Source organism: Camelina sativa, chromosome 17 (genome assembly GCF_030686135.1).
Source record: "Camelina sativa cultivar CO46 ecotype springtype chromosome 17, ASM3068613v1".
Taxonomy (NCBI): Eukaryota; Viridiplantae; Streptophyta; class Magnoliopsida; order Brassicales; family Brassicaceae; genus Camelina; species Camelina sativa.
In genome coordinates, this window is record NC_141896.1 from 19,315,818 (window position 1) to 19,339,022 (window position 23,205).

The 23,205-nt window shown below is 36.4% G+C and overlaps 1 protein-coding gene and 1 long non-coding RNA gene across 3 annotated transcripts; one reads left to right on the forward strand and one right to left on the reverse strand.

The window, feature by feature from the left end:
* Positions 1-10,979: 10,979 nt before the first annotated feature.
* LOC104757256 (defensin-like protein 260) lies at positions 10,980-11,776 on the forward strand. Its single transcript, XM_010479987.3, has 2 exons — positions 10,980-11,160; positions 11,378-11,776. The coding sequence occupies exons 1-2, from the start codon at positions 11,103-11,105 to the stop codon at positions 11,680-11,682; spliced, it is 363 nt and encodes a 120-aa protein (XP_010478289.1). The 5' UTR covers positions 10,980-11,102; the 3' UTR covers positions 11,683-11,776.
* Positions 11,777-19,013: 7,237 nt separating this feature from the next.
* Positions 19,014-21,156, reverse strand: LOC147924016 (uncharacterized). 2 transcript variants are annotated; one of them, XR_015587691.1, is made up of 2 exons: positions 20,888-21,156; positions 19,014-19,201 (listed from the first exon to the last, which is right to left on the reverse strand). It is a non-coding gene; the product is annotated as an uncharacterized LOC147924016 (long non-coding RNA). The 2 variants fall into 2 exon arrangements; XR_015587692.1 differs by lacking the exon at positions 19,014-19,201 and adding an exon at positions 19,776-20,142 and having other exon boundaries at positions 20,888-21,084.
* Positions 21,157-23,205: the final 2,049 nt, after the last annotated feature.

The following is a 23,205-nucleotide window of genomic DNA, read 5'->3' on the forward strand; positions in this document are numbered from 1 at the left end:
TTCTTCCGCCTCCTTTACTCCTCTGTGTTCCTCTTCTAGTTCTCCAGGTTAGATCACTGGGCGTTACTGATGCTTCATTGATCCGTTTCCAAGGCTTGCATACATTTCCTTCGATGTTGGCATCTGGGTTTTGTTCGGAATTATCTTTTGAGGTCTCGCTTGTTTCCATATCTCTCAGTCCCTCAAAGAGCTTGAGAAACTTGGTTATGATTGTGTGTGTGTGTGTGTGATATGTCTATATTTTGCATCTCCTTAGCCTGTATTTGTCATGCATTTAGCTAGGACAACTAGTTGTTTTGCATCATTTTAGAACCTCTTTCGTACATTTTGCATGTTTAGGAAGTTTCTGCATCATCCTTGCATACATTGCGCATTTCGGAATTTTTCAGGTGTCTAGGAGATGTTGGAAGCGTAGAGGATCGAGCCACGCTCAACATCTACAATCGAGCCACGCTCAACCTCCGCAATCAAGCCACGCTCAACCTCCGCAATCGAGCCACGCTCAACCTCCGCAACCAAGCCACGCTCAACCTCCGCAACCGAGTCATACTCAACCTCTGCAATCGAGCTACTCCTCACTTCCACAATCGAGCCCTCCTCACTTCCACAATAGAGCCCTCCTCACTTCCACAATCGAGCTACTCCTCACTTCCACAATCGAGCTACTCCTCACTTCCACAATCGAGCCCTCCTCACTTCCACAATCAAGCTACTCCTCACTTCCACAATCGAGCCCTCCTCACTTCCACAATCGAGCTACTCCTCACTTCCACAATCGAGCTACTCCTCACTTCCACAATCGAGCCATCACTCGAGCCACCGGTCTAGGGATTCAGCTTTTGACGTCTTCATCCAAGTTGTAGAGAATTGAGTCATCTTTCCAATGCCGTTTATTTCAAGCCAATCGGAGGTGTGGTTCAAGAGTTATCATCGTTTTAGTGGATGCGTATACACCCAGCTCGAGCCACTTTCACCGACCATGCTCGAGCCATTTTCACTCACACAACTGGAGCCACTCTTACTCACTCCACTCGACCTCACTATAGGGAGAGATGACACGCGACTCGACCGCACATGTCAGGAAGACGTTCCGTCTTACGCACTTCAGGAGATTCCCAAACCGACGCTTCACCTTGTCGTTTTAAGTTTTAGTGATTTACATGTTTTTACTATAAATACATTTTGCTAAGTCTTGGCTGAAGACATCTTAGTTTTTATCTCGTTTTCTTTTGTAAGGTTTCCCTAGCCACCAAACTGTACTCTGACTTAGTATCCCGAAATCTTTGAACTTATTCAGTATTTTGATTTGATTTCTTCTACAAAGTTGTTCTTCACATTTTAATCTATCTAAGAATGCTTGTTTCAATGTTTTCTGGGTTTGCATCATTTACTATGATTTCGGATCTGAGTAGTGTGTTGGTTCTTGAGGATGGATAGATTAGGTGGAGGATCTTAGGATGTAGAGTGTTTAAGCGTTGATTGCATGATTCCCTTCTGGACTAGAGTAAGAAATACTAGTCTTTCTCTGATCAATTTGGACTATGTTTGAGACATTTTCACACCCAAAAGGTGCTTGATGAAATGTCTGACCAACTAGTGCCAGAGACTTACGTTCCTAACCTAAGAGATTAGTTGTCTAGGATGTTTGTTGACATGAATGAACTTGTTTGTAATGCCTGCTCGACCATGATCCTCTAGCGAGAACTAGGTATGAAAGTGGTTGAGTCTGAGTAGCTTTTGCCAAGAGATTGGATTAGCTAGGTTGTGATGCTCATTGTTTAGGGATAGTTTGCTTGTGGTTTGTTAGACACTCTGTAGACTAGGATACTCCACCGACATCAATTACCCCATCCTTAGGACTTCTTTCTTTCTGATTTTTATTACATTACTGGAACAGTTTTGTTTCTTGCTTTTTAGTTCATGCTTAGACTCGTTTATGTTTTTATTCATTTACGCTTAGACTCGTTTTAGTTCATGCTTAGACCCCAAGGACTATGCTACTATGCATGCCATCACCACCCAAGGTGTAGATGTACGGCTCACTGAGGACACTGAGAGTTTAGATGGGGAGGAATTTCTTCAATATGAAGTTCAGATAAAGGATCCTGTCGAGGTGCTCAAGGATCCAATTAAGTCAGCCAAGCAATCTGATCCTGAAGCTACTAAAGAACACACTGCTCCCAAGGATAAACCTGCGAGATTCATTCCTCCACTATACAAGCCACCTCTACCATTTCCAGTGAGGTTTAAGAAGCAGCTTACTAAGAAGTATAAAGCTGTGTTCGAAAAACAAGTCAAGGAGATTGAACTTAGGATGCCTTTGCTTGATGCATTTGCAGTTGTGCCTCAATATCAAAAGTTTTTAACTGACTTGGTAACCGAAAAGACCAAAGAGAAGGAGGAGATAGCTAAAGGAGCTCAAGCTAAGGCTCTAGAAGATGAGAGAGTAGTACATGACATAGGTGGGGTTATTCATGAATGCAAGGCTGTTATTCAGAAGATGATTATCCCAAAGAAGCTAGAGGACCCTGGTTCTTTCACCTTGCCTTGTTCTCTAGGTCCATTGGCTTTCAAAAAGTGCCTATGCGACCTTTGTGCTTCAGTAAGCCTCATGCCACTCTCTGTAGCTCAAAGACTAGGATTCAACGAATACAAGTCATGCAACCTCCGCTTAATATTGGCTGATAGGACTACTAGATTGCCTCATGGTCTATTAGAGAACCTGCCCATCAATATTGGACAAGCTGAGATTCCTACTGACTTTGTGGTGCTGGGAATGGATGAAGAGCCTAAAGATCCACTAATCCTGGGAAGGCCTTTCTTAGCTACAGCTGGAGCAGTCATTGATGTCAAGAAGGGGATGATTGATCTCAATCTGGGTAAAAACTTCAAGATGAAGTTTGATATCAAGGATTCTAAGAAGAAACCAACTATTGATGGACAGACCTTCGTGATTGAAGAGAAAGATCTGAAATCTGGGTTTGGCATCTTTGAGGATGTGAATGAGGCAGAAACAGAGGTTTTGGTAACCAAAGAGGAAACTCAAAGTGTCACTCGACCATTCTCCAACTCGAGTGCAGTCGTTACCCTCCCTACGCGTCGAGACATACTTCCTAATCACCAACCGCAAGACACAAGTCCTCCCGCGCTTGACAGTTTATCTAAACCCCAAACAACCAAGATTTTAAGGGATACAGTGGCGGAGTTAACAGCCACGTTGGAGGAGATGAGAGGGCAAATCATGCAGCTCCAGGATAAAGTTAAAATCTCTTCTCCAAGAAAAGCAAGACAGAGGTTGGGGATAATGACAAAGAGAAGATCTTTTCTTATTGAACCTGGGCAGAATGCTAAAGAATATATGGTTAGACAAGACATTCTAGAGGGGTCTACAAAACTCGACTCGAACGACACCGGCACATCACGCTCGCAACTTGAACTTCCCAACTACCTCACTCGAGCCGCTGTTCTTGCTGTTCCGAACCGATGAATCGAGCCAACCTTCCCAACTGCCTCAATCGAGCCACATTCCGACTTCCTCTCTCGAGCCACTCATGACATCCGCTCGAGCCCACATCAGGGCATGCACGGAGTTGAGCAGCAGATCGAACATCAAGGGGATTATCAGCCCACAGAGGTGGTTGTGCTAGTATCAGATCATGGCGAGTCCAGAGTCGACGACATGCAGTGTGACGAGCAGCCGAACAAGTATCAGAACATGCAAGCGGTTGAGCAGCACGTTGACCAAACCACTGAGGACACCCCTGCGGATCCGGAACAAGGTGAAGGACAAAGTCAATATAACGCTCCTCCTTGGGCGAGCATGGTCTCCTTCTTCTACTACTGAGGTACTCCGACCCTCCCTTTGTATCATACCATTTTATTTTTGCATTGTTTATGTTGTGATTCTTAAATCCTCCTGCAAATTTTTCTTACACAGGAGACTGTGTAATTTAAGTTTGGGGGAGGGTTTGAGATGATGTATCTGATGTTGTGTTCTGTGATTCTTATTTTAATTTTTGCATCATATCATGTTTGAGTTTGCATCCATCTATTGCAAAAAAAAAAAAAAAAAAAAAAAAAAAAATCGAAAATTTCCACAAAAATAGAGTGTTCATGTAGTTTGCACTTGCTTATTAAGATTGAGTCTAGGTTTATTCATATAGGGTTGTTGCATTTAGCATAGGGGTTGATGATGATTGTAACCTTGTTAGCATGCTGGATTCAATAGGATAGGATCAAGGCCCTTGTGATTAGTTCTTTGATGCTTGTTGATTGAACTTGAAAATGTAAGATTGAAGCATGTTTTGAATTGATATCATTTCCTATCTACCTAAACCTAATCCTGACTTGCAATTATCATGTGATGCATTGAAGTTGAACTCATAGATACCATACACATACTTGGATTGTCTTTCACATTTTTACCACCCTTGTCAATCCAAGTAGCTGATTCCCATCTTTGGAACAGTTCCCCGCACCCTTAACCAACCGTTCTTTCAAGCCAATTGTATTCTTGAGTGTCAGGCCTTTTCCGAGTTGAGCTTATTAGAAAGTGTTAGGTTCTAGCCGACAAGAGTAGGATCCTGTGTAGTTCTAGTTCGCGTTATCCGGACTAGTAGGACTAGGTGAGAACTCGATTTTGGGTATTGGGTATGGATTTGTGCAGAAAAGTAAAGAGGTAGAAAGTCTTTAGGAGGGGGATGTGTTTACATAGTTTACAAGTCTAGTAAAGAATTTGGGTTGAGCAAAGTAAAAAGAGTTATTGGTTTTGGGCATAAAATAAAAAGATTAGACAAAGAAAAGATAAGAAAACGAACCATAGTGATAATAAAGATTTCCCAATCCGCTAGAATGAAAAGAAGTGAACTCCTCCTAAGACTAAGTGTAGAAAATTTGAGATGAAGTTTCTGATGAAGGGTAGAGATAGGACCAACTTCGGTTTGGAGTGTTCTTTGGGTAGACAGGACGCTGCTCTTGTATGTATCAGTTGGTTTCAACCTTTAGCCTTCTCTTAAGCTCAACTCTTTTTCGTGAGAGAACCTTGTTCTGTATTGAGAAAACCACGTGATGAGGAGACCATCTATGTCTCGAACCTTTACCCTAGCCAAATAATTTCAATGACATTGCTTAGCTTGATTCACGGTTCTCTGTTAATGAATGTTAAAGCGGATGATTGATAGGATTGCATGTGTAGATTTGAGATAAAGTTCCTTCACCATGCATCATAGAACTAAAAACAAAGACCTTGATTCTAACTACTCTATTCAGCATGTTTTAGGTTCTGAGACCCCATCTTCACATCTCTCTTCCATACTTTGTTCTTGATATTTTGCTTGAGGGCAAGCAAAGAATAAGTTTGGGGGAGTTGATATGTCTATATTTTGCATCTCCTTAGCATGTATTTGTCATGCATTTAGCTAGGACAACTAGTTGTTTTGCATCATTTTAGAACCTCTTTCGTACATTTTGCATGTTTAGGAAGTTTCTGCATCATCCTTGCATACATTGCGCATTTCAGAGTTTTTCAGGTGTCTAGGAGACGTTGGAAGCGCAGAGGATCGAGCCACGCTCAACATCTGCAATCGAGCCACGCTCAACCTCCGCAATCGAGCCACGCTCAACCTCCGCAATCGAGCCAGGCTCAACCTCCGCAACCAAGCCACGCTCAACCTCCGCAACCGAGTCATACTCAACCTCCGCAATCGAGCTACTCTTCACTTCCACAATCGAGCCCTCCTCACTTCCACAATAGAGCCCTCCTCACTTCCACAATTGAGCTACTCCTCACTTCCACAATCGAGCTACTCCTCACTTCCACAATCGAGCCCTCCTCACTTCCACAATCGAGCTACTCCTCACTTCCACAATCGAACCCTCCTCACTTCCACAATCGAGCTACTCCTCACTTCCACAATCGAGTCATCACTCAAGCCACCGGTATAGGGATTCAGCTTTTGACGTCTTCATCAATGTTGTAGAGAATTGAGTCATCTTTCCAATGCCATTTATTTTAAGCTAATCGGAGGTGTGGTTCAAGAGTTATCATTGTTTTAGTGGATGCGTATACATCCAGCTCGAGCCACTTTCACCGACCATGCTCGAGCCATTTTCACTCACACAACTGGAGCCACTCCTACTCACTCCACTCGACCTCACTCTAGGGAGAGACAACACGCGACTCGACCGCACATGTTAGGAAGACGTTCCGTCTTACGCGCTTCAGGAGATTCCCAAACCGACGCTTCACCTTGTCGTTTTAAGTTTTAGGGATTTACATGTTTTTACTATAAATACATTTTGCTAAGTCTTGGCTGAAGACATCTTAGTTTTTATCTCGTTTTCTTTTGTAAGGTTTCCCTAGCCACCAAAACTGTACTCTGACTTTGTATCCCAAAATCTTTGAACTTATTCAGTATTTTGATTTGATTTCTTCTACAAAGTTGTTCTTCACATTTTAATCTATCTAAGAATGCTTGTTTCAATGTTTTCTGGGTTTGCATCATTGACTATGATTTTCGGATCTGAGTAGTGTGTTAGTTCTTGAGGATGGATAGATTAGGTGGAGGATCTTAGGATGTAGAGTGTTTAAGCGTTGATTGCATGATTCCCTTCTGGACTAGAGTAAGAAATACTAGTCTTTCTCTGATCAATTGGGACTAGGGTTGAGACATTTCTACACCCAAAAGGTGCTTGATGAAATGTCTGACCAACTAGTACCAGAGACTTACGTTCCTAGCCTAAGAGATTAGTTGTCTAGGATGTTTGTTGACATGAATGAACTTGTTTGTAATGCCTGCTCGACCATGATCCTCTAGCGAGAGCTAGGTATGGAAGTGGTTGAGTCTGAGTAGCTTTTGCCAAAAGATTGGATTAGCTAGGTTGTGATGCTCATTGTTTAGGGATAGTTTGCTTGTGGTATGTTAAACACTCTGTAGACTAGGATACTCCACCGACATCAATTATCCCATCCTTAGGACTTCTTTCTTTCTGATTTTTATTACATTTCTGGAACAGTTTTGTTTTTTGCTTTTTAGTTCATGCTTAGACTCGTTTATGTTTTTATTCATTTACGTTTCGTGTCTTGCATTCTCGTTTCTAGTTCTGTGACTCATTTCGGTTTTGCATTTTGATCACTCTAGGATTGTTAGAAAAAAACACTCTTTTGAATTGGTTTAACTTGTGACTTCTTGATTTCATCTTGAGTGATAATGAACTTTTCCAACTGGATTGACACCTTAAGTATTACAACGCATAAGGTTAATTGAGACCTACTAGGAGACACAAAAATCCTAGTATCAGTGAGAGAGAGAGAAAGAGAGAATGAAAACTTGTATAAATAGATATTGACGTATCACGTATATGGTTACGACTTACGTGTGCTTTGTTTTGTTCTCTAACTATAAATATACATAATTGATCAATTCGTTTCACGTTTTTTTATTTGGGTCTCAAACTAATTTATATGTCATTAACTTGTCAAAGTAGAAATATTATAAAATAAATTAGTTGAGGACTTGTTTACATAACACATTTACACATAGGGGCAGGGCCTATGAGTAAGAAAAAAAAGCATTTGCTTCAGGCCCCAAAATATATAGTTTTTCTTTTACCTTCAATTCTTAAAAATATGGTGTATCATTATGGTTTTCGGAGTCTAATTATTATCTAAACAACTCATGTACGACTTCTTTGAATATATATAGTTATTTTTAAAAAATATACAAAAAAGAATATAATACCTTTAAATTGTAAAGGAATCGAGTAAGCTTGTGAAACAGAAGGAAAAAAAATTACGAGATGATGAAAGAGCTTACTGAAACAGAAAGAAAAATGATTATATTTTAGTTTTTTTAGATTATTATTTTTTTGTTTATGAATAATTTTTATAATTTTGAATTTGAAATATTTATTTAATTCTAATTTTGATTTTTTTAAATATTTTGTTAATTTTTAAAAAATATTTAAATGGCTCTTAATTTTTTAAGCTTGCCTTAAGCCCCGATAAACCTGGACACGGCACTGCATAGGGGGAAGTCAGAATTTTGAAGTGGGACTACGACGTAGGCCTTTACATAGAATGAAAGTAGAATATAAAAATAAAGTGGTAAAATCGTAATTAATTAGAGTCTCAATTTTTGATATACTTTTTATATTTTGCATAATAATTTAATTTGACTGAATACCACATTGTCATACAATACTGAATATGACATGAAAAATTGCATATTTTTTTGTTTTCTAGATAATATATATTCTATTTTTTTAGCTCACTGCGTGATTAAAATTACATGATCAATGATAAAAAGCTATTTTAATCAATCCTTCAAGCAAACCTTTGTTACAATCAAAGATGAAACGAAAATTTAATTTTCCATAGCTACCTAAAATATGATTTATCGAAGCTATATCTCATATATATATATACGTTAACTATATCTAAGATGGCCATTATAACCTCAGATCTATTCGTTAGAGGAGTTGATAACAACACAAACGTACATAAAAACGTGAGAATATCGTCAGTTCTTCACAACTAAACTGCAAATAAATTTGTAATTATTATATCTATGACTTGGTCGTGACGCGTTACTCACACGGTCTCTGGAGACACACGCTGTGTTAGTCGAAGAGCCAATGATATCTTTTAGTCAACTAGAGAGAAACGACTTGAGCGGAAAGTGATATTAATATACTTTAAAGAATTTTATATAAATACGAAATAATTATAATTTTCAACGATATGTTTATTTTTTTTACAAAGAAAAAGTAATTTACGAAATATGATTTCTTAAAAAATTGGAGAAGGAAGAATAGAAAGGGTTTACGAAAGCGGGTTTATTTCTCTAAAACCATGCCATCTTTCTGGTTTGGTTTACATGTGTTGCTTCGAATGTGATTTTCCAGTTCAATGTAGTTCCCTCTTGCATCGAGAGTCACCAACAATCGTCCGCGCAGCCTTACGTCTGCTATTCACTTGTTCTTCCAGCCACAACCAAACTCTCGACTCCCCTAGCTCAACCATGAAGCTTGTTATACATGTTAATATATAGAATATGTGAAAAGAACAAATGCCAGCCTTTGTTTGAGCCAATATGGATCATACAAAGCGAAACAGACATTGGAAATGAAATAAAAGTTGAATAAAGACTCAAACATGCTACAGTCCTTATGCACACGTTTTTATTAGAAGTAGGCAAACTTTTACCAAACTTTTTGTAGATAAAGTATATATGGACAAAACTTTTTAAAATATATCATTTATTTTAAATTTTCTCTAATTTATTTCTATAAATCTCACAAAATCACAAGCTATTTCTGTCTTTTTTTTTTTAAGAAAAGCAATCAATATCACCAAAAAATCAGTCAAACTCACGTAAATTACAAAATCCAAATTTTTTGATTGCAGATTATTGAGAACTATTACATATGACTAGGTTTTGAACCCACGCTACGCGTGGGTTTATTAGATATATTTCGACAAAAATTATATATAATTGATTACGGTAATAAAATATTATTTTATAAAAACAAATAGTATTATCATTTTCATTGTCAAAATTTGTGGTAATTTTTATTGTTACTTTTATCGTCTGGTTCTTCGTTATACTTTTTTTCTTCTTCTTACTCGTCAACTTCTTCACATTTTTCTACTGAAAAACCTTTTTTTAGACTACCACACAACTTGTTAACCCATCAAACTCCAAGAACAAAATTATTTCTTTTCTCATAAAATTTGTGAAATTCATGCATCCAATTATTGATAACACATGTTAACACATGCATCCAATTATAGATAACTTTATCTACATACTTGTTTTGTTTAGATCCACACGTTTAGAATCTCCTCCAACCAAAATCCTTACTTGGTTTATAATATTTTAAAAACATAATAAAATATATTAATAATAATTTATTTAATATGAATCATATGATATATAGAAATATGAGTACTCTATAAGAATATATTAGATAATTTATGTTTTACATCAATATTTATAGTATTTTAAACTTTTAAAATGTTTCGAAATATAAAATTTGAACCTTTTAAAAAGTTTTAATATTTATAATATTTTAAAATTTTAAATTTTAAAATTATAATATTTAAAAACTTTTTAAAAGCTAAGAACTTTTGAAAGTTTTAATATTTATAATATTTAAACTTTTAAGAATTTTAAAAATTATAATATTGAAACTTTTTAAAGTTTTAATTTGATCAAATATAAAACTGGATCAAAACGAATAATTTTTAAACTTGGACGCTTGATAAATCAAGCTTTTCTACTCATTCGTTGTTGGAAGCATATTAATCTTATTTATACTGGTTCTGAACCATTATCTAAAACTTTTCTAGCCGATGTAGGATATTGTGCATAGTTCTTTTATTTCCATAAATTTAAAATTTTCCTTTTTCTAAAAAATTCTGGAAATTAAAAAAAATATGTTAATGAATGACATGTCAAATCCTGATAGGTTGTTTTAAAATAACTTTTAGTATAGGAAATTCTGGAATTTTTAAAAAATGTTAATGAGTGACATGTCTTATTACAATTGGAGGTTTTAAATCTTAGGTGGACAGCCTTAGAAGCTTATAGATTCTACTTTTTATTAGTATAGATTCTACCATGGACAATTCCTTCTGACCCTAATAGATTCACTACATAAACTCTTGCTCCTTTCCTGCTTTATGCTCTTGATGGACACTTTCTTCTTCCTTCAGTTGTATGTAGAACCATGACGAACAACAATAATTGCGCATCACTGGAGATCGTATGTAAATTTGCCTCCTTAAATCTGCACAATTAATAAATAGCATTATCTGGGGCTCGAACCACATATCCTAGTGTAGAAGCATTAATGAATCCTAGGCCAAAATTTCCTTTTTTCCAATGAAAAATCCAAAATATTATAAATTCTAAACAATCTTCCAAAACTTTTAAGATTACTCCCCTCAGATTTTGTTGTTCAACCCATCACATAAATTAGCCTATAAAACTAAGATTAAAATGGAAGAAAAATAGCTTCAAACTTCACCAAACTTCACCATAAAAAAAGTTTACCAAAAAAAATAAACGAGAAAGAGGCAAAAAGCATCTACTTTGAGAATGGAAACTGTTTCGTTTAAGCTTTTCTTATTGGTTTCTCTACTTGTCACGGTTGTCCGTAAGTAAAAATATTTAATAGAGGAATTGTGCATGTATGAAAAGATATTTAACATTTTTTTTTGTACTTCAAGTTCAGTTTTTCTTCATCGTATTTCATATTTTTTATGGAATTTACAAGGTTTTCTTGTACTTTTTTTTGTTGGTATGTTTAAAGAACAAAATCTCATTGTTGGTGTACTTTTTTTTCCCCTTATCTCTTATTTATATATATGCAGAAAATGGAGTTAGCATTCAAAATAATGAAGGTTTTCTCAACCAAAACTCTTGTACGCCGAATCAACCAAGATGCAGCGGCTGTGAAGGTGCTTGTGGTCGTGGTGAACGCGGTCCACCACCTCCTTGTTGTAAGAAGGATGATGATTGTAAAATGCATTGTCCAGAAGGAGGTTATTGCAGCAACAATTGCGAATGCGTTTGTAAAACGGTTAAAGTGATAAATTTTAATAATGTTCGTTGCCAAGCAGATACTGATTGCAACATGAAATGTTCAAAGCAAGGGTATTGCAAATTGGCATTTTAATATGAAACTCTGGTTTGTACAATTGCATATGATGAATGTTTTTTATTACTTAAAAAAAACATATGAATGTTATTTTTTATTTTTTTTTGGTTCAGACATTAAAAATCTTAATTTCCCTAAACTTAATTAAAAAAAATCTTAACTTACCTAAATGTAAGCAATTTTAGGGAATCAATTTGAAGTATCGATGTGAATTCTACTTCATAGTGTCATGCAAATTGGCCGTTGACGAAACAAAGTCTTGACACTTCTTTTATCTATTCTTGGAGAAATTTCAAGGCTAATCCAAAGGCTGGCATCGAGGACTTTCACCTAAAATTCTTCAATGCCAGCATTTGTTTGAGCCAATATGGACCGTACAATGCGAAACAGACATTAGAAATAAAATATTGTTTTTGGCGAAAGACACTTTATATCTCTTTCCTAAGAGTTTACTTTGGTTGTATATCTCATTATTTTTATAACTGAAAAGACTGTCATTTTGGTTCAGTTTGTTCTATAAGTGGGTAGTCTAAGTTGACATTTTTGTTAATAATTTCATAAAAATTTTCCATAGAAAAGCAGAAATTCTTGTTAAAAAAAAAAAAACTACCCTGGAAATAATTATTCTCATGCATGCAATTCCTTTTAATTAAATGCGTTTTCACTCGCTCATATTAATTTACCTTTGCCTTCTGATCGTGCAAGATGTTGCATGCATCTACATTGATGTTCTTTTGTATGGGATGAATTGCGGGGCAAATCTCCTTTGGCAGCAAGACATTAATTCATACATCATTTCATAGATGTCGAAGAAAACGATCTGCCAATAGAGTATTTGCCCTGTAATCCAACCATGCATCATCTTTTTATTTTCTTTCTCTCACAACCATTGACCTTCCGTGCTTTTGTTTCATTTTATTTGTTTTATATTGCCTTTTTTTTTGAACGTAACAAAACTATATATAGGGATAGAGGCCGGTATATGATTTAAGGTCATGCACATTTGCCTTATATATTAGCATATTCGGTGGAACATCCTAAGAATTTTCATAGAGTAAGCTTCCTATACGCCGTAACTTACTTCACTTTAGGTATATTGATATATATTTTTTGGAATCACTACAAAAACAAGTATCTGTAGAAATCAATCTCTACGCAAAAAGAGTTAGAAATACGTCACACTATTTATTTAGCTACGATATATTCTTGCTAATACGTCTCTACATATATGACACTGACCCGCAACCACAACAACAATCATATGGATTTTTGACCTACTAGACAAATGGCTAATTTTAATTTTTTTTTGGACAAAGACAAATGACTAATTTAAAGAGGTCAGTCTACAATGTACTTATGGCCCGAAGCCCGGGCTCGAAGATGGTGTTGTATAATTTTTTGAAATCTAGAACTTAAAAAGTATAACCTGTTAAATTTAAAATACAAAAGTTTTTTTTTGGTTATTCATGAAAAAACATAAGATACGATAACGCATATTGTATTGTTTTGTCTATTTTCTTAAATAATTTTTACTACAGTAAATATATTTTAGATACACCAATCAAATTAGTTACAACAAAATTCTCTGGTACATATATATTTTTCTTTTACCGTGTGTTTATGCAGCATGATATTAAAGTCATTACGTACATCTCCACAATGCGTCTTTAGCATTCATGTAAATTATGTATGTCTTAAAAAAAACCATATCACTTAATTAATTGTCTGTTGACAAGTTTGATCTAGTTAATAATGAATACTATATTGGAGCAGCGCATTATATTATTGTTTCGAAATTATTAGTTTTGAGTATGACTCTTGTACCGTATGATTTTTTTTTTGTTCCATTTTCTAATTTTAGCTTTCAGAGTTGTTGATTCATACTAAAAAACCAATTTTACTTACACAGCAATCAAGCTAATGTGACTCGATATTCACTTATCAAACAGACTTAATTAGTATTCATTAACGTAACGAACGATGGTTACAATTACAAGTGATATTTATTTGTATGAGTACATGAACTTAGTTGGATATACTTAAGAATATGCTGTACATTACTTAACTCTGAGAACTTTTTGTCTTGCATGTCATTGTACAAGCAAAATCTCAAATCTTAAAAGGTGATAGCAGAAGAATAAAATACAAATGATGGCATCCTCTTCTTCTTTTTTTTGTTAAATAAAAAATATGTCTTCAATAGTATTTCACTATTTTGTAGACAAATTAAGTAAAAGAGAGGATATCAACAGCAATGACTATACTGAAGATTAAGTATAAAGAAGATTACTTTAAGTATAAAGAAGATTACTTTAATTTACTCTTCATATACTGAAGAACTCGAACTTTTGGTCTTTTTTAAAGTTGATTGACTTTATTGAGTGACATAACTCGCATCATATGTATATTATAATAACGTAACTATGTACAGTAAGCTTCAGTTTCGAGCTTTTGCATTTTATGCGTCTTCAGGTGGAAGCTTTATAAAATTTTAAGAACATTCCCACGGATCTTCCATTTCAAGAATCACTTGTTGTTTTATATAATTAATCATTCACAACCCTTTTTTACCTTTTTCATTAAGCATTTTTTGTATTTCTTATATATATATATAGAACTCTTACATCAAGTGGTCTCAAACACATTTTTCAAGTCACAGCCATCTCAATTAGTGGACTCAACCATGCATGGACTTAAACCCTATCAAATCAACGAAATTAAATTAGATGAATAACGGGGTTAAATTAAGTGAAGAGCTTTACATTGTATATAATAATACAGTGGAATATATAGAACTAAAAACCCATATGGTTATCCACAAGCTAAGGTCTACTTAGAACATAGAATAATATACATTGGTATTCACTCTTAATTGTTTTTAATTTATTTAATATAAATGGCTCTTAATTCATGTTAAAATTAGAGATAAGTTCTGTGTAATGAAATAATATATGTACTTTTTACTTTGTTGTGAGCACACATAACAGGTAATGAAAGGATTCTAATACTGAATAAAAGAAGGGCCAATTTGCCTAATAACCAAATCATAAATCAAATTAAGTATATAGCATATAATTTTAAAAAATTAGGAAAATAAAATAAAAAGTTGGGGTAATTACCATTTTAGTGTTGGTGGTAGAGGTAGTAGTAGAGGGTGAAGGTGGCCAGCGACTGGAGGTGGTGGTGGTTTCCGGCGGCCGGCGACGGTGGTGTCCGATGGCCGGCGGTTGTGGTGTCTGGTGGCCGACAGTGGTGGTTCTCCGACGGCAGCGGTTCTCCGACAGTGGTATTCGATGACCGGAGGTCCATCATCACAGCGGCCGAAGGCATTCCCTGGTGGCCGGAGGTCCATCATCCCGGCAGTCGGCGGTGGTGGTGTTGATGGTCGGAGGTCCATCCTGGTGGTCGGAGGTGATGGTGGTTCCCGGCAGCTGAAGGTGTTGTAAGAGAGTGGGGGTGGTAAGGAGGTGGGGTGATGGTGGTTAAGAAGTGAGAGTTGTGACACTCTAGTTTCAGAAATTTGCGGAGAGATTTAAAAGAATTGATTTGACCACCTATATCATCAAGTTGCACTTATCCTTTTTGTCAAAGGTACTGACATAACTCCACAACTAAGCGTGCTTATGCTGGATAGTCGGAACTATGCGAGTGAGGACAAAATACACAGAAAGATCATGTGGTGATTTGTAGGGACGATAACAGGTATTTAAAGCCTCTCGAACGTAGCAAACCGACCGTCTGATATGGATGGATTCATGGGCCTAGTGAGAGGATGTGTGGCCCATTAAAAAAGGTGGGACCATGGACTAAGATTGAACATGGGATCCACTAAGAGGTGGCGGTCGGGGTGTTATAAGTGGTATCAGAGCCGAACCCAGACGAGTGTGAAGTCGAGTGGGCTCATACCGTCAGGGGTGATAGTCTTGGTGCGCAACGAGGACATTGCGATCTGTTAGTAGGGGTGAATTATGACATCCCGGTTTCAGAGACTTGCGGAGAGTTTTAAAACAATTTATTTGACCACCTATATCACCAAAGTGCACTTATATTTTTGGTCAAAGGTCCTGAGAGAACTCCACAGTTAAGCATGCTTATGCTGGAGTAGTCTCAGGAGGGGTGACCTTCCGGAAAGTGACTGTCGGAACTGTGCGCGTGAGGACAAAACAGAGAGAAAGATCATGTGGTGATTTGTAGGGACGGTAACAAGTCTTTAAAGCCTCTTGGACATAGCAAACCAACCGTTGGATATGGATGGGTTCATAGGTCTAGTGAAAAAACATGAGACCCATTAAAAAAGTGGACTCATAAACTGAAACTGGACATGGAGTCTACTAAGAAGTGAAGGTCAGAGCGTTACAAGATTGGTGGTGGTGGTAGGGACAAAATAATTTTTTTTTTTTTTTTTTGTTAAAGGGTATGCAATTTTATAAATTAGTGTCCAAATAGACTATTTCCGGATTTAAGCCCATACAAAATCCCGAAGGCTCAATCCACAAACATAAAACCAAACTAAACCATCTAATACAAAACTGACCCGGGTTCACGAAACCGAACTAAACCGGACGACATGAAACCCTAATCTACAACTCAAAAACACAGTTGCAGCCGCCGACCATGGACTGCAGATACTCGCCGGAGTGAGATTTCCGGTGAGTCTGGACGGCGCGAGTCGAACGGAGATGGTGATCCAGGATCCGTTGTCATTCCGCCACCGTAGAGCCGTTTTGAAAAGGAGGAAGAAAACCGATCTTGTCTTTGTCGAGGAGTTCCTTGCGCAGTCGTGAGAGAACAAAGCAGTAGGGAGTAGATCGGGAGACCTTTGACGGTGGCTTAGCCTCACCAGATCGAAGACTACCTCCCCCATCGTACAACAGTCCCATGAAACTTCCAGAATCTCCAATCGCCTGACCTAACCACCTTCTTCTCTCGTTCCTTGCCGGGAAACCTCCTTCTTCCACTCCGCGTAGCTACACTGGCTGTAGAGCTCTTACCGTCGGTGTCTCGCAGATGCTTCTCCTCGCTTCAGCTCCCTTGATTTTGATCAGATTGTTTCGCCGAGATGATGCCGCAGACTACGGATGAAGAACCATGAGCTTCGGAGTTCTCGTCGTCGCCGGAGTCGACGGAGAGCTCCAACGTCGATGCAAGAGATCGTGCTCAGAAGAGGAGGAGATTTGAGAGAGAAATCGCCGCGAGTGAGATCCATGCGATTTTCTCTCTCTACTTTTTTTTAGTTGTGACTGACAAAACAGTTTATATAAAAAATATAATAGTTATATGGTTAGTATAGTTTGATATTTAATTTTAGTTTTTTTCTTGATTAGTTTTACCAAATTCTCAGAAAAGAATGGTAGGCTGCTCTTTTATTTAGGATTCGGTCTGACCATAAAACTTGTGGGATGAAAAGATTATTCCTTAGAAATTATACGAGGACGAGATCATTGTAACTTGTCAGAATAAAAACTTAGTTTTATCGACAATGCACTTATGCATTAGCATTTTTTTATAAAAGTTATGCAGTAGCATTGTACCGTAGAATATGCTTCTTTCCAAGATTGTATAAATACAAACATCAAATTTGCAAGCTACAATTGTGAACATGTTAGATGGATCAAAGGTGGGAATGCATTACAGGGTAAGATCTCTATTGGCAGGAAACCATTACTTTGAGCTTTGCATCTCTTTGTGTATTTACTTTTAGTATGGATCAAAGGAGATTTGCCCGGTAATTCTTCTGCGCCAATATGTAGAAAGAGTTTCATGTGATTGTTCTGTTAGGAAATTCTTTTTCTTTTTTGACAATAAGTAATGAACTTTGGTTAGGTTATTTATATGTATAAAGTTAAATTTTTTCTCTTCTCATTCTCCCACAAATAATAGTAATAAATAAATAAAAATAGAATTAAGTCAAATTAAAATTGTAAAAACAATATAAATTTGTTTTAGTAAATAATAAAAATAAAAATTATAAAAAATGAATTAAGTAACATAAATGAAAATTTTAAAATGGTGAAAATAATACTATTAATTTCTTTTAGTAATAATGTTATTATCTAAATTTTAACCAAAAATGATCATATTCCAAATTTTAGAATGGGTTAATGAGTTTTAGAATGGAATTAAAATTTTAATGCATGGTGAAGTAAAAAAAACAATTTATGTAATTGTATTTTTAAAATACTAAACATAAAAATAAAATTGAAGTGAAACATTAGTTTCTAAGAAACATATACTACAAAAATTTATTATTAATTTTTATTTAAAAATAAAATAAAATATCAATTACTCAACTCAACATAAAAGTTTTGATCTAAAATGAATACATTGTAAGGATCACACTTTTTTTGGGAAAACTATGAAAAATAATCATGGAAAAATAATCTATCTTAACAAACAAAATCAATGATCACAAAATATAGAAAAAAATGATATATAAGCTGTTACAAAAAAATTGACATATGATTTGTGTATCATAGAGAAGACATTTTATCAACTGGAACTACAATTCTAACATGATAAAAAAAAAAGTAAAATATAAAACAAGCTTGAGATTTTATCAATTTTACTAAATGCTTTTAACCCAAAAACATTGGTAGAAACAATATATTTAAAATACACTATGTCTTTTTTAGAAGATGAAATTGAGGTTGCATCACAAAATTAACATCTTAAAATAACATATGATTTATTATACCCCTAAACTGTTTAAATAATTACAATTATTTATTATAATTTATTTTGATGTAATTATAAATAATTAATTTTGTAGACATTTATCTCTTCGACTACTTCTTAATTTAGTCAATAGTCATTGTGATAATTTAATGCATTTCTAGGATCAAGACATTTTCACAATCGTCATATTCAGTTTTTGACTTTAAATAATGCTAAAAAATTGGAGTCAAAATTTGTAGTGGAGGCAATCACTTTAGCATCCACTTCTTCTTCATCAGAAAATTTGTTTAGATCAAACGAATGAGTAACTTTAGCTTAGACACCATGCGTTTGTCTTCCATGCTTCATCGTGTTTTCTTCTGAAGTATGCAAATCTCTAAATTCGTAGGGAGCGGGACTCGATCCCTGGTATGCGACAAAAGCACCAAAACCACCTATAACGCCCCCAAACCGTTCCTACGGCCGGACAAATCGCGGACAGGCCCGGAAATGTCACGAGAGGACATCCGCCTGTGATCCGACTGAGGTTCCACCAACGAATTAGGACCCTCGACCAGTTCACCGACAACGCCTATCTGCTACGTACGTACCTTAAGCTTTTCAACCCTTGGTACACACGCGGCGTTGTGCTTGTCCGGACTAGACCATGTACAATTTCCACTTGTCCGAATATAGATGAAAATATCTCGATTTATTACTTAAGTATAATATTACAATCCAAAACAAAAATACTCAGGTAAAACAGTTGGATCCATTTTGAAGAAAACATGTTAAAAAGGAAACATAGAATTTTGCAAGACAACAAAAAAACGTCCTAGCCGGTTTCCTAGCTGCCCAAGCTCTATACCCACCTCAATCTTTTCTGCAAGACAAAATATTATCATGAGTGAGTTGGGTGATCTCTCTAACATGCAATCTTTCCACCCAACTACCCCACAACAACAACACTGAAACATGCAATAACAATCAGAACACGCAATGCGGAAGCGTTAAACATGCAGCAAGCAACAAACAACACAAATGCAAGGAATAGAAATAATCAAGGAACTTGACACTTCTAGACACTTAGTCATTTTAGACTATCACACCTCAACACCGCATCATAAATGGGTAAGGAATGCTAACAATGTATCAATATAAATTGTACATCATTAGTCTTTTTCACAACTTAGGGCCCTTCGACATTCTGTCCCATCCTCATACATCCACATCGCGTTGAAACCACAAAGGTAACCAACCGGTTCCACCACTTAGCCGCATCGTCATGCAGCGGTTCGGGCTAGTAGCTATCTAGACACCGAAATATCCTTTCCATGTGACCGCGAAGGTTAGCTCGCCAGACTGTGAGAACTGAGAATGAGCTTCTCCTTCCGAAGTGATTTAAATGTGGAGGAGCTTATCGCCGTAAAAAAGTTCCGAACTGAATTGAAAGAGAGTTTGAGAGTTTGAATTTGTATTGCTGTTTTTTGGAAAAAGTATTCGATCCTTACAAGTGACACCCCCCTTACATATTTATACCGACCAATTAATTACCCAATTAATGCACAATTAATAAGACACGATTTGCGCGGACTAATTAATCCTCTTGAATGCAGGAATCTTTGACCGGGCCCGAGCTGCGAGCTGACCAGCATGAAGCGTCTCCGCGCTCTCTTTCTTTCTCCGGGCCTGATGGGCCGATCGGTAACGTGCTTTCAGCCCATTAGACAAGCCCGGCCTAGGCCCTCTTGCCTATTACCCGAGATGGCAGATCGTGGGTACAACACAGACCATCTCAACAATATTGGGGACAGAGATCAACCGCTAGTCCGATCATATAATATGTGAATTAGCTAAAATAAGTACTAAAATTCTAAGTTAAATAACACTAAGAATTAAGTACTTGACACCAACCAAATAATTTCAAGCAAGAAATATCATGCAGTAGTTTGTAAGTAAATCAAGCAAGAAATTTCACCAAAATTCTTAAGAAGCCGGAGAATAAAATCAAGCATCGTAAGACTGATCTACATGCATGCATAATTTTTGTGCACATGAAATTTTAGTGCAATAATTCTTTGAATTATACCACCTTAGCAGGCATCATTAACACAATTTTTCCAACCCTTTAAACATGCATGCAAGCCCATTTTCATCGAAATTTATGCAAGTAAAATATTGCATTTTAAACTCATCAAGTAAACATATTTTCTCATCATGTAAACTTGGTAAAAAACTCTCAAAATTTTGCATGTACATCCTTCTGCTCAAAAATCAAACATGCAATCTCACACAATCGTATTTATACAAAGATTAAATTGCATCTCATGAACTCCTTAAACCAACCGATTTTTATCCTCAAATTTATGCATGCATGCTCAATTTAATCTATCTCAAGACCACATGCAATCAACTAGGTTTATACATGTTAGTCTAATTTGATTTTTAAGCTAGTTATCATGCATTCTACCAAAGAAAACATGCAACAAGCAATCAAACAAACACGGATGGATACATGAGCTTTTAAGCTCATGCATCATCCGAACACAAAACCACAACCACAACTCACAGTTTTTAGCAGAATCTTGATTGTCTTGGACTTCACCACACCTCTGATCTGACAGCACCTCCACTTCTTTCTCAGCCTCTAGCTCGAACCACTCTCCTCTTCTTCCTCTCCTTTGATCGATAATTACTTGAACTTTCTTCAAGAATTTTGAGAGAAAAATTTGAGAAAGTTTGGGTGTCTTTGAGAGATTTTTGGTTGAAATGAGAACTTGGGGTGTGGTATCTTTCACTCGAGTTTCAGGGAAGAGAGTGTCGTGACAAATGTCACTCTTCTTGCATGAATTTCGCCACATGGCTTATTCTGGGCTGCATGCAGCACGTGCATTTCAAACGCGGGGTGGAGGTGTTTTAATCTCGCGACATGTGGCTTCCCACCGGTGGCCAACTCTTCCGCTTCCCTTTGTCCTTCCCGTGTCTGATGTCATCGTCCGCGGTACACGGTTTTCTCGTATGTGGTCCAATTCCTCGTCCGTAGTGCATGGCCTTAATGTATGTGGTATGTTCCCCTGGTACATTCTTTCCCGTACCACCAGTCCCCTTTCCGGACCAATATTCTTCCGTGATTCTCCTTTTTCGCCCAACGTACCTGGTACGTAGCCCGGTCACTCCCGACCGTCCTTTGGTTCACTGGCCGGTCCGTTGGTACGCGGCCATTACGTTTTTATGGTCTGTTCCTCGACTTTTCCTTGTTTTTAACTTGGCTTTTCTCTCTTTATCCTTCTTTTAAACTTTTCACCATTGTCTCCCAATGTCCATTGTCTAATTCCCTTGATGGCCTAATGGTTCACGTTCGTTCTTTGGCCATCGGCCGTTCCACGTCTTAGTGACTTCCTCCACAAGTTACTCGGTCGTTTACCAATGTTTTTCTTCCTCCATCTTTGTAAGTTCTTTCCAAGATTTTTCATCACGTTTTTCTTGTCCGGTCCGTACCCCTTGGTGCGGGTCACTACACCACCGGCAGCAGCACCACCAAGAAGAACAAGTGATGATCTTTAGAGAAGAGACCATACCTACAACGAAGAATAAATGAATAATTATTGGACTTCTTTACCCTTATGTATTAAGTGACACTAAAATCTATCTAATATAAATGGTGTGGTTTCCTTATCTTAACTGTCCAACTTAAAAAATGAGTAAAGTTGAAAATAGCAAACTCACCCTAAAAAAATCTCTGGTTCAAAGGCCGGTTTAGTACAAGTTTTACTTTGGTCTCTTTTCAATTTCTCCTTTTCTACCTTCTTACTCCCACTTTTCACTTTCACCAGTCACACCCAATATATACAAGAAATAGAAAAAAAAAATGGAAAATATTATATTAATCGAGATTTGTTCGTTGGAATAATGATGGAAATACTAAAAAAATTTGACAAGTAAATATCTAGACATATTGAAAATCATATAAATAAACTACGGCATGTTGAACAAGAACCACGCCGAGGTTTTAGGAAAAGTCAGAGATGCCTAATTATTGGTCCTATTTTTAATAGCAAAAATTTCCATGATATTAGCCGCCAATAACATAATATATATATAAAAAGTTTGCCAAATCGTGCTACAATATAGTTGAATTGATTCATATTGCAACCACATCGTTTCACGCATCAATACAATTCAATTTATTAATCCAAATTCCAAACGATTAGACAAATGTATCCAAAACTTACAAAACTAGACTTTTGCTTATCAAAACTTATTGAATTGTTTCTCTAGTTGTTGTGTATATTAATTTAGGACTAAAACTTATCAAAATCAGTGTTTAAGAAAGCGCTAGGCGGTATGTGGGCGGTGACCCAGCGCCTAGCGCCTAGAATGCCTAGTCGGAATTTTAGGCGTTTTAAGGCGGTTTAGGCGTTTACAATACGAACATTATATATATGATATTATATGTAAAATTATGTAAAAATATATGTTAGAAGAAATAAATAATAATAAATCATAAACTAAAATTAGTAAAAATATATTTATTTAATTTAGATTAATAACATATTAACATTTCTATGAATATAAAACTTAAAATTTTAAATATATGTAATTAAAAATAAAAAATATACAATAAAACAATATTATGTGATTTTAGGCGGTCTAAGCGGTCGTCTAGGCGTCTGCTGAGCGCCTAGCGCCTAGACGGCGCCTAGGCGACCGCCTAGACCGCTTTCTTGAACACTGATCAAAATTATTAACATATGTTTAATAAGCGGTCAAAATTGTTTTAATGAAAATATGGATGTAACGGGTACTTTCTATAACTCTTACAACAATTGTAAAATCATCATGTTCTACGAGCTACGATCGATCATTGAATGGTTTCCGTTATCCACA

What these genes read in the sequence shown, in the direction of transcription:
- LOC104757256 (XM_010479987.3), top strand. Translation starts at nt 11,103, where the DNA reads ATGGAAACTGTTTCGTTTAAGCTTTTCTTATTGGTTTCTCTACTTGTC. An exon ending in TCTACTTGTCACGGTTGTCC is followed by an intron (nt 11,161 to 11,377) that starts GTAAGTAAAAAT and finishes ATATATATGCAG; the next exon opens with AAAATGGAGTTAGCATTCAA.